Raw genomic sequence first — 14,622 nt, 5'->3', positions numbered from 1 at the left:
CATAATTATGGGACTAAATTAATATTCAACAGTGGAAAACAGGTAAAGGGCCATCATACAACTTTGACTGCTTCAGCAAGATATACATGTTCCTTATATTAAAACATGATTTGGAGACAGAGACTGTAGGACACATGTAATAACAGATGGACAACTTTTATGCTTAATGCCTCCAACACCGTTGGGTTGTAAAAGCCGTGTATGTTTGCCATAGTGGCATTTATGTTTTACAAAAAAACTCTTGGTTATGTATATCATGTTTAGGCAAATGCTCACTTCCATTATATGTAGACGAGGTCAGCTTTAAAAAAACAATGTTGTCTCAAATAATTGATTACAACCAACAGGATGTATGAAAATAGCATTAAGGGACATTTTCTATTCATTCATAATATGGCATGGTATGAACATGCAGTTCTATAACTCCCAGAATGATTACTGTAAAACCCAAAAACTTAAAAGAAAATTTGTTTGACATTTTATTGTTAATTTTCTCATTTACAAGACAATAGCATGACAAAAAGTTATAATTGCACATATCTAGCATCAATTTCAAGCTACAACAACTGTTTGCGGGCTACCAAAATCAATCATTTACACCCATTTTGACTGTGAATTATATATTATTAAATGAAATCAAATTCTAAGTCAATAACTCCAATTAAACTCTTGAATTTGACACAATGTCTAGTGTTATCCTCCATAAAAAAATATGTTACAATACTTCAAAATGTAAGTTATTCATGTATTAATCCTCCATAAAAACAACTCAGTTACAATACTTCAAAGTATAAGTTATTTATCAAGCTGATATCTCTCCTTCCGATTAGTCTTACAACAACAATAAATGGATATACATGTAATTAACACCATACATTACATATGTTAGATATTAATCTTGCAAATTAAATGAATGTTTAAATAACAAAGAACTTCACATATAAATACAATAACAACAAGAATACAATAGCAGTGTCCATACTTTGATCATCAGCTTCCAGTATTCCTTACTAAATGTGCACAAAGAGGGTCATTTAAAATCGTATTATAATAACCTTACTATATCAACATGTTAACATTTTTGCGAAATTTTACTTTATCAGAAACATGCATGGAAACTAATTCAGTAATGAAAAAACATAATTGAAAGTTTTTTTAAGCCCCCGGATCGAATGATCGGGGGTATATTGTTTTTGGCCTGTCTGCCTGTCATTCCGTCACCAAAACTTTAACCTTACATTAAAGTTTTGCAATAACTTTTGAAATATTGACTATAGCAACTTGATATTTGGCATGCATGTGTATCTCATTGAGCTGCACATTTTGAGTGGTGAAAGGTCAAGGTCATTCTTCAAGGTCAAATGTCAACAACAAAAAGCGGCGCATTAGGGAGCATTGTGTTTCTGACAAACACATCTCTTGTTTGTGCAGTTCTCCCAGCATCACAAATAAAAGGTGAAGCTGAATTCAAATAATCACCTTAATAGCAAAACGCTTGCATATTCTGCACTGTAAACCAGCAATCAATGCAGGACATTCAGTGTAATTCTTTAATAAGTCCAATTCACTAAATGTAGAATGTAAGTTCGCCTCCTAAAAATGAAGGGGAACAACATTAACATATAAGAAAAAAATTTGATCTATGCACTATTAAAAAAAGTATATGCCCTACTTTGGCCATCATTCACAGACATAAATGTAAAACATTTTCATAATTAAAGGCCTAGTTTAATCATTCTTCATTTTACCAATGTATTTCCAAGTTGATAAAGGTGTTGGGAACCTGATGCTGCATAATGTGTTGATCCAGAGTGAATTATAGCTGCAGGAGTCCAGAGTGTTTTGTATGAAAGGCATTTAACCCTTTGCATGCTGGGTAATTTGTCTTCTTCGATTTTTTTCAAAGAAAACTATCAGAATAGCAAACAGTTTGGATCCTGATGAGACGCCACGTTCTGTGGCGTCTCATCAGGATCCAAACTGTTTGCAAAGGCCTTCAAAATTCGGTTCCCGCACTGAAAGGGTTAATGTTGGTGTTGGCTTGTGTTGTTGGGGTATTACAGAATACCTAGAAAATACTCGTCTGTCTTGTATGGTGACCACTTACCTAGCTCACAAGACTATTTTAACCCAGGTCACAGAAGTAACATAAGAAACATGTTAACCTTAAAATGTGTTAACCTGACATCTTTATGTTACTCCTCCCCAAAATCTGGTGTATTTATACCACAGGTACTTGAAAAAAACTTTTGGTCTTTGTATACATGAAAAAGTACGTGGAGTTTATAGCAATGTTCTGGTTTAATTGTGACAAATCGACCAAAATTCGCCTTCTGTCATAACTGACATTTGGAAGTCGAGATTTACACACTTCGATTTTGGGGTCATATTTGTGAAACATTAAGCAGTTTTGGACATGCTTGGTGGATTTTCATTAAACAAACAGTGTTTCATCATAAATGGACGCTTCCTGCTGGCAACCACGACATGTGGGCATTGTTTGATCTTTCATGCTGTTGCATAATGTGATTCAATACACCTGTGAAATCATCGTTTGATACCTTTCCTTTTATTATATATATAAGAATCAAACATATTTTTTCAAGAACCTTTGATTTATACTCATGTGTTTAGGCACCCAGCTGTGGTTTTCGTGACCGTTTTCAGCAGAAAAATTGCTGGGACATAAAGGGTGCAAAATTAATAGTCGTAGCTCAAGGAGCTGGGCCCAACACAGCAGATACTTAATGATGGACTTACAACAGAAAGGAATACTACAGGAGGGTGACAAATAACCAGGCCTTTAAGCCAACTTGTACTTCACTTTAACTGTGTATCCCATAAATTGACAATAACGATAAAAGTAAAACAAATACTAAACTTGATACCACAAAACATATTGCGCAGCTTTTTGCTATAGTATGATATATGCAGGTATAAACTACATTGCTGTAAGTAAAGTCAGAATTTATCCCCAAATCTCTAATAATGAAATTGTTTGTTATTTAAATACACTACATAGAAACAAGGGACAAAATTGTCACAAAACCAGGTTTTCAGTATAAAAAAAGTCTGATAAAGGGAGACAACTGCAACTCATAATGTGCATTGCTTCTGATTGTTCATCACAATTACCCCCCTTGTTTCAAAATCTATCTGTTTTTCGACCCCGTGACCTAGTTTTTGACCCGGCATGACCCATATCGAACTTGACCTAGATATTGTCTAGATACAACTTCTGACCAAGTTTCGTAAAGATCGGATCAAAAAATTTTGAATTAGAGAGCGGACAAGCTTGTTCCGCCCGCCGCCCGCATTCGCCAATCTAATAACCAGTTTTTTCCTTCTGAAACCTTGTTAATAAATAAAATATATGCATCAATAAATACCAAATCATACGTACAATATCTTTAGTCATTGGCCTTGTTTTTGTTTTTCGATTGCAGCACAATTTACTACAAACTTCCCTATGTCAAGATAATAATATTAAGATATGCAGGTAAATGCCACCTGATTTAAAAACAAATAAACATTGTAACAGTACACACTAGAGCATAAAAGATCACCAATAACAAGAATGAAAGACATGTGAAATTTAAACAACACTTACATGGACTTAAAAACAACAAAAATTGTGAGGAAAACTATGTGTTGCTTTAAACACCCTGTCAAAATGTCAAAGCAATTAATTTCTCACAAAGTAGTCTGGAATACATAACCTTTTACAAATTAATGATTTTTACATTAACTGTACACAGTAACTATTAACTATGACTTCAATTGGTTAGAAATGGATTTAAAATTAAAATAAAACATGACTTTCATTTTGACACACTGAACACTTAAAAAAGAAAGCTAGCTACTTAGTTTGCTGATGTTAAGGGAGACTGCAGATATTTGTGTGGGTGTGATGGAGGGATGTCTTTGTTAAAATCATCAACACATTAAGATGTAACAATCAAAATACAAACTCATAAAGGAGAAATATATTAATCATGTTTAAGCTATACATAGTTTTATTTGTGCCAATATTTGGTTGCAAGTCCCTCACTCAGCTTTCACCAAGGCTACCCTCATTATTTCATAAGCGAAAAAAACACAAAGAGTGTTTCATCTGTAATTGAATCACAAATGCTTTAAGAAGATGCAGTCAGAATGTCGAGAGTCTTTTCTCTGTCGTTGTTAGTGTGGACGAGAGCCTCTTTAATTTTTTCTCCATTGAAGCCCAGCTCACGTAGCTGGGTGAACAGTTCAAGATATGTTGATGCCTGCAAGGGAAAACAGTAGCATTTGTTTAGCATCTGTTGAGAACTGACTCTGTTCAATCATGTGTTTATTTATGGTATCAAATACATTTTGGAATCATAATTTTATAATATGATTACTATTAATAAGTCTGGATTAAGTTGATTTAAATTACACAAGTGCAAAACATATACAGTATTGAATGCAAAACAGTTTCATTTAACGTTCTCTTCAGAGTACACACCTATGTGCTTAATTATCTAGTCCATTCTTTCAACTGTTAGTTTTCAATAGGGTGATATTGATGGTAATATTGATACTGCCCTAACTATTTTGTATTAAAGGTCATGGTAGTACCAATCAAATTAAGAAATTGTATTTCCTACTAAAGAAATGTGAAAAATAACCAAACTGCAAATATCCATTACAAACTAAATAACATAGAAGCTGTTTGAAATAGTTAACATGAATTGAGCTTAATACATGTATATTGGATACTAAACACAACTTCAGAAACTATTAGTATCACCTCCATTAGTTTGTTCTGGAAGATAAGGAGGGCGGTCTCTGCCAGGCTAATGTTGTATCCCTTTTCCACTAGCTGGTCAACCAGACACAGGTACTCCACAACCTGCAAACAGATATGGACCGTGCTATGTGAAAAAGGGGTTTAATCCAAGTGCATCAAGTGTCAACCCAGATTAGCCTGTGCAGTCCATTAACAACGGTAAAATATTAAAAAGACATCATTAAAAATGTTAACTGGGTCGCGCTTTATTCTCCCAACACATATCTTAACAAGAAACACTAGTGTCAGAAACACTATGTCCCCTTCTGCGTCACTTTGAAGCTATATATTTGACCTTTGACCTTGAAAAATGACCTTGACCTTTCACCACTCAAAATGTGCAGCTCCATGAAATACACATGCATGCCAAATATCAAGTTGCTATCTTCATTATTGCAAAAGTCATGGCAAATGTTCAAGTTTGGCGCAAACAAACACACAAACCAACAGACAAGACAAAAACAATATGTCCCCCACTATAGTGGAGGGGGGCATAAAAAGTCATGTGGTATAGGAACCGTGATTAACTTAAGACAAACATCATTAATGCTTTACAGACCAATGTAATTGCTGTGAGCCTTTTTCATGTAGAACTGACAGTATAAGTAACATTTAAAAAAAACGAAATGTTGCCTCTTTCTCATCAGAGCCTAAAGCCTGCACAGCCCGTAGTATCCTGTCTTTGGAGAAGCCCATGTTAACCAGGTGGTCCACAGATGCCCGGGCCTCTGGCGTCAGTTTGCTGTATGCGTCTGGACTGGTGGGCTTGGCAAGCCCAGGAAGTGCCACCCTCAATTGGGGCCCAGATCTACCTGCATTACCATCAGGGGTAGGGAGAGGGCTGTAACGGTTCCAAGCCTGAAACAGTAGTGGAAAAGGGAAAGATCTTAGAAACACTTCAGATAAGAACATTCTGCACCTTACATGGTAGTAAAATCTTCATGAAAAAACTTTCCTCATGTAAGACAGTTTAAAAGTTCAGTAACGTCCTTAAATGACCAGTGCCTGTCTTTTAACAAAATCTGTGTGCATTCAAGTTTTAAACATGAATGATGGGCGAAGAACATTTTAGCCGGCTGCATGGTTTATAAAAAGTTTGCCCTGTTGCAAATGGATCATTGGAAATGGTGGCATATGTCCTTATTAATATACCTTAATATCAATTTTAATTTTAAGTCTATAACATACATTTTAAGAAAACATCATCATCAGACCTGCTTAGAACAAGAGATGTGTTTGTCAGAAACACAATGCTCCCTAATGCGCCCCTTTGAATTAATTTTTTTGACCTTGACCTTGAAGGATGACCTTGACCTTTCAACACTCAAAATGTGCAGCTCCATGAGTTACACATGCATGCCAAATATCAAGTTGCTACGTTCAATATTGCAAAAGTTATAAAGAAGGTTAAAGTTTTGGGACACACAGACGGACACATGACAGACAGGCCAAAAACAATATACCCCCGATCTTTCGATCCGGGGGCACAAAAACAATGTACCCAATTCTACAGTTGCTTAGATACCTACCTGCTTTACCGATGGTACAGGAGGTGGAGACCGGACTGGTTTTGGTGCAGGTGTAGGACGTTCTTTACCTGCAGATTGAACAACTGGTGGCGTGTCACCTCCAAAATGGCTGCTAACAAAGGTCATCTCTGGACTAGGGCCTGCACTGCTGTGAGCTGAAATGCTAGCAGTAACCAAACCTGCAGTAGAACTTGGATTAGTAAACTGCACACTGAATGGATTATTTGATTGCTGTCGGATGGACACAGATGGCTCAAGGTTTTTATTACTTTCACTTGCAGGTTCTGGCATGTGTTGGCTTGATCTAGTTACATTTGGTTGTGGCTTGGATATGACACTCTTTGGTGTAGTAGAATCTAAATTATTGTCCATTTGGAAAGGGTTGGTGCTTGAAAGTATGACATCAGACACAACACCATATATACCATTACACACTGTGCTCTGACTTAATGCCTTATCGCTTGTTGTCGCTTTCGAATCACTGTTAATAGAATCACTGCTGCGGCTACCAATAGGTGGCAGCACACCTCGACTACCGAGGCCAGGTCTGGGTGGAACAGGGGGCAGTTTACGAATGTCCAACACTTCTTTCTTATCAGTCTCTTTAGCATGTTTAATAGATGGCTCACTCTGGCTGATCTTAAGTCCCACTTGTTTCAGTTCAACATTTTCATAAATTGGATCGTCACTGTCAGTGTCATCTGTTGAACCATCATCGTGTTCTAGTTCTGTTGGAGCATCAGAAGGAAACTCTGCTGCAACTCCATTATGAATGTTAAAATCAGAACTTTCTCCCCCACCCACTGTACATATTTCATATTCAGATTCATTTTTATCAGAATCAAAAGGAGGCTGACTTTGTTGAACTTTGCTGGATTTGCTTAAAACACTTGCCAACTCTTCCAGATCATTAATTGTCTCACGTTCTAACTGTTCAAAGGGATCATCTTCTTTCTCAAACCATGCTAAATCAAAATCACTTGATTTTGACTTTGTCACCGTAGTCTGTTTTTTTGTATCACTAGTTGGCATTGGAGTGAGAATGTCATTTGAAATGTTTGCAATCAAAGAATTTGGAACAACAACATTGGCATAGTTTGAATTTGGCCTCGGCGGCCTGGGCTTTGGAACAGGTTTAGGATATATCGCACCAGCATTTTCATATACAGAATCGCTCAATACACTTTCTTGATTTTCATAAATAGGCCCATCAGTGTTGTCACTTGTCTCCTCCTGTTCAGAGCAAGACTTCTTCGCCTCCCTTCTGATGGTTTGCCTTTTTATTGTCTTTTCACGCTTTATTTCGTCTTGCTTTTGTTTATCTGCGGACCATTTCAGTACTGCTTTTTCCACCTCAAATGAATACTGAAAAAGAGGTAAAGCTTATTTAAGTCTGCCAGGGCAAAAACTTTTTGATTTTTAAAGAGAGGGGTCTTGCATTTGAGTCCCAGGCAGCACAATTTTCTTGCCCAATAACAATACAAAACTGGGACTATAACATGACCCATTTATACACTAATTAGGCACATGGTTAAAGTGTAGAATAAATCCTTGAATCAAAAAGAATTCAAGGACCAACATTGTATTTCAGTGAGTGCATATGACTCTTTTTTTGCAAAATACTGTAGCATAACGTGTGTTTTACAAGGCAGTAACCCTTATAATAGCACAAAACTACAAAACTTAGTTGAATATGTATGTTGTACACTGTAACCATAATATAACGCGGATGACGGGTCCAAGCCATGTGACTTATAAATGGACAGCGTTTAAAGTTTTGAGCTCATTTATTGCAGGGGGCTATAAAAACAGGTACATTGTATAGTAAAGCCTATACTATAGGTCCTGTTTATTGCCATGCTATGTTGTCATTCCCCAATATGTGCATATAAACCGAATCATATCGATGACAGTATACATACCGCTTTTCTAATGTGCATGTTTATCCGATAATCAAATAAAACAACATCACTTACAAAAAATCTTGAACATTTATGAGGATAAAAATGTATAAGAATTTCATAAACACAACCATATGCATACGCCATATTTCCGAAGTGTAAAGAGTACAGGGCATTATGGGGCATAGCTTTCATTGGACGAGCAAATTTAAATTTAGATTCAATGCAATACAATCATATACTAACTACACGTACTGAAAGATTAAATGCCTTTATACTTGAATAATAACTGTGCGCAGTATATTTCACAGCCCATCCTTTAATATAAAGTAATATAGACAAACTGCAATCAATCAAATCAAAGTACAAAGTTTTTAATCGTTTTGAATAACTTTAATTTGATAATTATTCCACTTGTGCTAACCTTATTGAAATTAGCGAACCGCTCTGATAGGGAATACATGTAATAAACACTAGCACGAGAGTTTTTCACACCTTTATTGACATTATACAATCGATTAACACCAATTAGCTGTCGTTGTCATTTAACCTTATTGCGATTAAAATCGGTAAAACGGACAGTTGAATAAAGCAATCAAGATGCGATCACCGCCATCTTTGAATTTTCTGAAAATACATGAAGTTACAAAACATGGATTTGAATCAGAAATGGACGATTGGTGAAAAAACGGGATCGAAGCATCCCCCGTGTTATATTGGACACCGCGTTATAACGGAGCGCGTAATATTGGAGTTAATGTGTATATACAATGTTTTTATTCACACACAACACAGTATTTTTCATAATTACCTCCTCATTCAAAGCTTTTGACTTTGAAGAACAGTACAGGTTTAAGTCTGGTGGCAGAATCACCTATGAAATAAAAATGAAAATGATCATGCACATCCATTTCTCAATTAAACCATTAAGTAATAAGTTAGATAACATACCTGCTATTAGAACATGATGTAAACCTATTATTTGATAATACAATTGGGAAAACATTTGTATATCCTAGAAAGCATGTATAATTATGAGTGTGAATGCATGTTCAACATGTATATAACAGATAAAGTAAAAGCAAATTATGACCTGATCTTCCCATTGGTATCAAAGAATAAATGGCTTAAAGTTGAAAATTGAATATTATAATAAACTAGAAAAAGAACACATCGACCACATGTCACCACAGAGAGAAAACATTGAATGTCCCTCACTATTAAAAAGTAGAAGCCATAAAATATGTATCAGTAAAGGAGAGCCTTATTTAGTTCAAATAATAATTATCAGTTAACCTGAAACTTAACAAGAGCACCGCATAACAGGTGCCACGCTCGGCTGCGAAAGCTTGTCAGATTTGTTTTTGATTTTTTTTACAGTGACCTTGACCTTTGACCTAGTGACCCAACAAGAGATGTGTTTGTCAGAAACTCAATGCCCCCTACTGCGCCGCATTGAAATAAAATTACTATTTATCATTTGGCAGGTTTGGAATTCATCAGTTTTATCTCCCTTTAAAGGTTATTACTTCCCTTGAATTTTGTCCAATCCAACCGGGGGGGGGGGGGGGGGGGGGGGGGGAAGGCCAGTGGTTTAAAGGTTTAAAGAGATCATCATGTATCTATGGACATAAGTCCACAGGTATGTAATGAACATCAAAGAAATTATAATTATATCATTTAAATAAAAAATTGACTAATCAATCATTTGGGTTATAAATAATCAATATAATAAATCTGTACAGTAACTGTGAAAAGAACTTCAATTCTTGGTAAGGAAATATATAATATGAGATTTATAATTATATATATTACTTCCCTTGAAAATAATTTTCTGTAACAAATCTCTATTTTTAGTAGCAAATAATTAAAAGCCACTACTGTGAATGTAGATTCACCACTCAAAATGTGCAGCTCCATGAGATACACATGCATGCCAAATATATAAAGTGGCTATGTTCAATATTGAATAATTTTCTCCCTTTTTAAAACTTATTACTTCTCTTAATTCTGTATTTTTTACCGTAGACCGTAAAGGATGACCTTGACCTTTGACCTTTTACCACAATGTGTTTGTCTGAAACACAATGCCGCCTACTGCGCGCTTTGATTTATTTAAAAAAATATATACGTGGGCAGGTCAGATAACTATGTCCATTTAAGGCTTATTACTTCCCTTGACTATGTTTTTTGCACCCTAGACCTTGAAGGATGATGTTCACCTTGAAATTTTACCACTCAAAATGTGCAGCTCCATGAGATACACATGCATGCCAAATATCAAGGTGCTATCTTCAATATTTAAAAAATTATGGCCAATGTTAAGGTTTTAGCATGACGCCTACGGCGTACGGCGGACAACGAGCTGGCTATGACAATAGCTCGGGTTTTCTCTGAACACAGCCTCGCTAATAAAACTTTGTTACTTACGACCGTATTTGTCACTGACCTTGTTTGGTGGATTAAATCTGGGTGAAAGTCTGAAAGGCACATCATCTAGACAGTTGGACGAGAAGGAACCCCCCGCTGCAAATAGCCATTTTGAATAAGTTAATGCTATTTAAATGTGATGCTTGAATATACGTATTTTAGCGAAAAACAGCATCATTTATTTAGTCACTGATAATGTACAAAGTGTACCAACTAACAATTTGTTACAAACGACACGGCTTTTTTCCTTCTTTAACAATGGCTTCATAAAGATCCCTTCCCCCAAAAGTAAGTCCCCTTTCCCAAAGAGATTTCCCTTAATATGGTGCAATTTCCCCAAATTTCAGGGTTACTTTGGCAATTGTTTTGCCCTCTCTCAGTTTTGTCAATAAAGTTTCCCCAAAATATAATGCCCGACCTTTTCCCCAAATCTATCAAGGAAAACAGCCATGAAAGATGTCGTTGTTCCCTTTATCAGTAAACCCTTTCTGGCTAAATCAATATTAAGATTTGCATCCCATGGAGTAAATTAATATTTTTACTTTCAAAACCTCATAGCAACAATCGTGACCTAACACAGGGCTTCCCCTAGCTTAACATTTTCTTAAATTTCTTTAGCTAATTTGCCTGGCTATGGCAAAATTTGTTATTTCGGGTATTATGTGAGTTATTTATGACAAAAAAGTTGTAGCCATAGAGAATTCATTAAACCAAATGTATCAATTTGTATGGCCAACAGCTTATTTTGCCAGAGGTAGAATAAGCCCTGCTAACATAGACTTCTAATATTACCATAGATACTGCTTCCAAAGGCCATGTTATTGATCCTGAAAGTAAACATGTAAACAAAATAAAATTCTGCAATAACTAATTTTTTTCTCACATTTTTTCCCAAATGTTATTATTATCAACTATCCCTTATTCTCATCGTATTGTATCGTGCTTTTAACGAAAACCCCTAAAGAAGTGCTGGACAGTAAATGATTTTCCATTTTTAGAAGTTTTAATTTATTTGCTTTTTATTAATGACTATTAAATCAATCTTTTCCATGATTTCCAGTGTTCAGCTCTTGTGTATAATCAACCAATTGTGATATACCAACTATCGTCAATTCAAAACTTTCAGTTTTAACTTTTATCATGGTTTTTGTATAAAGTTTTTGTTTTGAGTTAGTGTTTTATCCAGGTCGTTTTAGCGTGGCGCAGCGCCACGCCGCTTTTTTGAAGCGCCTCGCTGCCCCTTTCAAAGCAAATCAGCGCCACGCTGCCCTTTCAAAGGCCGCCGCCCTGTTTTCCGCTGTGCGCGACCTTATTGATAACATCTTAATTGCCTCTTAACCAAGCTATTATCAGCGAAGATTCGCGCGGTTGTGAATTCATCATGCGTGAATAACCATGTGTCAATATCAATCGATAATTTCAGTGGCTTTGTAACACTACCGGAGTGCGCAGTTACTTAGGAGACTTGATGAAAACCTCGATGTTATTCACGTGGAAATTGTGCATTTCATGCATAATTCAGTTATATCAAAACATTTATTTTTACGCGTAATTAAATTTAAAAAAAAAGTTGTATCTGTAAAATATTGATTTGATTTCAATTTAATGCAAAACAGTTTTAAGTTAATAAAATTTAATAAACAGGGCTTGCACTAAGCGGCGTACGGCTGTATATTACGCCCGATAATTGTTTCCATACGCCGATTACAAAGCCTCATGACGTCCACTGTACTTCCTGAAAATTGGCCATACGCCGAAAATAGCAACCCGTGACTTATTAAAGCTGTCGATTAAAATAACGCTCCGCCTCCTATCCAATACAATTGGCGCAGGCTCATATTAAAGCTGTCGATTAAAATAACGCTCCGCCTCCTATCCAATACAATTGGCGCAGGCTCACAGTAGTGTGTTGATGAATTGTAGCAGACGACAATCTTTACACGTTTGCTGTTCACGGTTAAGCAGAGCGCTCTTAATTGGAGCACGTGCTTGTTTATTGTCACGATGTTTTGATTACAATAACGTGTGAATGTCGGCAAAGAAGTTGATACCCCGTCTTGGACCCTGTTTGGCCAAAAGTTGTTAATTGTTGTAACAGTAGTAACCTGCACCATTGGTTCAATTAAGAACATTATGACCCGTTTGTAACTTGTCAAAATATGTTAATTGGCAAACACAGATATGAATTTTACAAAAATATTGAACTTGTACCACTTCTCATTTGTGTTTAGAATGTCGCAACGTACGCTTTCCGATTTTGGCATTCCACTTTCGACGAAACGTAAATTAGAAATTGATGCAAATTGCTTTGTAAGCAAAACAAGTTTATATCGGAGACCAATTAACGTGTATTTAATTAATTGACAATGTACAAAAGACAGTACGGCGCCGTTCCTAGTTACACTTTTTGCGAAATAAAATGTACACAATACAACACGTGGTCATGAAAGTTCAAAGTGAAAACAATACCCGTTTACAATTTTATGCGGCAACACTTTAATTTTAGTACATGCATATTTCACCATGTCATTTATTAAATAAAAATAAAATAATTAAGTTATTTGAAAGCCCAGTTGTCATATAAAGGATCCTAGACTTGAGTGCTGACAGGGAAGCCAGTTGTATATCATGTATATCCTATGGTGTTTAAACTTGGTTTTTGTTACTACATGAAAATATAAAACACATAATAAAATATACATTCTGGATTTTGTTGGTTTAATTATTCAACAATAAATCTCAAAACTATACATACAATGTTTGTGTGTAACAAAGCTTGTTATTAAGTCACTATACAGATATATTTGTGCCCTTTTTATGGATGTCGCGCGCTTAAGTGCCCTTTTTTGAAATTTTGCACCACGCCCCTTTTCCTTCCTGTATAAAACACTATTTGAGTATTTCTCCACCAATCACTCCCAAATTGATGTCGGTGATAACACATATGGTTTGTTACGATGTATTAGGTTGATTTAACTTGATTTTATAGACATACGTGAGACATATTTTGACATTAAAAATCATTTAACAGGAAGAACTCTGAGCTGTATGTAGACAAAAGCTCAGAGCATTCAAGAAGAACTATGTAATGTTTGGAACTTTCAAATAAATATAATGGTTAAACATGTAAAACTTGTTTAGTTTTGAATTCAAATGTAGCACTTACTTAGACTAAGAAAGAAACGACAAATTTCTGCATTGTGTTAATTTCAGAAAACATCGCATATCTTGATACAAAAATCTAAATAAAAAAACAACAAAGAAAAATAAACCCTTTCATACGTGGATCATTGGTGATTTTTTGTGACGCACAGGTGATTTTTTTGCAAAAATAACGACAAACCATTAAAGAACCTGCATCGAGAATGGTTTAGATTTTGTTCTTAATCTCGAGATTAGTCACAAATTCGTGACATTTGTCAATAATCGGCCATGTTTTAAGTTTTATCGAATGCAATTGTTGCTGTCGGATATGGTTACACTTCACTAACTAATTTCATTGATTTCAAGCATGGAAAAGTGACCTATATCAACATAGGTCCTTGGATGGATGCATAATTAAGACTCTTTTCAATTAAAATTTCTTTAATTAATATAGGCTCTAAAAATATTACAAATGCACAATCAATACATGCTATATTCACAATACTTAACGAGACCTTTTCACATATTTTGGCATGTATTGAAGTTTGTCATTACATGCTTTATATGTATACATGTAAACATATGACCTAAAGAGCTCCAGTAAAAATCAAGAATAAAATTAAAGAAAGAAAAAAGGTATCATCAGCTGGGCTCGACCCACTGACCCCTTGAGTAAAAGTCTAACGCTTAGACCACTCGGTCATCTGTGCTCTTAAACACAGGTGGTTTGCGTGTGGCTATGATATTAATTAGTGAAAACATCATTTTGAATGATAAATAATCATATTATAACGAAAAATTAACT

The 14,622-nt window shown here is 35.5% G+C and overlaps 1 protein-coding gene across 1 annotated transcript; it reads right to left on the bottom strand.

The window, feature by feature from the left end:
• Nucleotides 1-466: 466 nt before the first annotated feature.
• On the bottom strand, nucleotides 467-14,122 carry LOC127877650 (ubiquitin-associated protein 1-like). Its single transcript, XM_052423727.1, has 8 exons — nucleotides 13,956-14,122; nucleotides 11,466-11,500; nucleotides 10,693-10,769; nucleotides 9,055-9,117; nucleotides 6,343-7,707; nucleotides 5,447-5,671; nucleotides 4,775-4,876; nucleotides 467-4,268 (listed from the first exon to the last, which is right to left on the bottom strand). Exons 2-8 carry the CDS (start codon nucleotides 11,488-11,490, stop codon nucleotides 4,137-4,139), a joined length of 1,989 nt encoding a protein of 662 aa, XP_052279687.1. The 5' UTR covers nucleotides 11,491-11,500; nucleotides 13,956-14,122; the 3' UTR covers nucleotides 467-4,136.
• Nucleotides 14,123-14,622: the final 500 nt, after the last annotated feature.

This window comes from Dreissena polymorpha, chromosome 4 (genome assembly GCF_020536995.1).
Source record: "Dreissena polymorpha isolate Duluth1 chromosome 4, UMN_Dpol_1.0, whole genome shotgun sequence".
NCBI lineage: Eukaryota > Metazoa > Mollusca > Bivalvia > Myida > Dreissenidae > Dreissena > Dreissena polymorpha.
The sequence above is the reverse complement of the archived record's forward strand: the minus strand, read 5'-3'. Positions and strand labels throughout refer to the sequence as shown.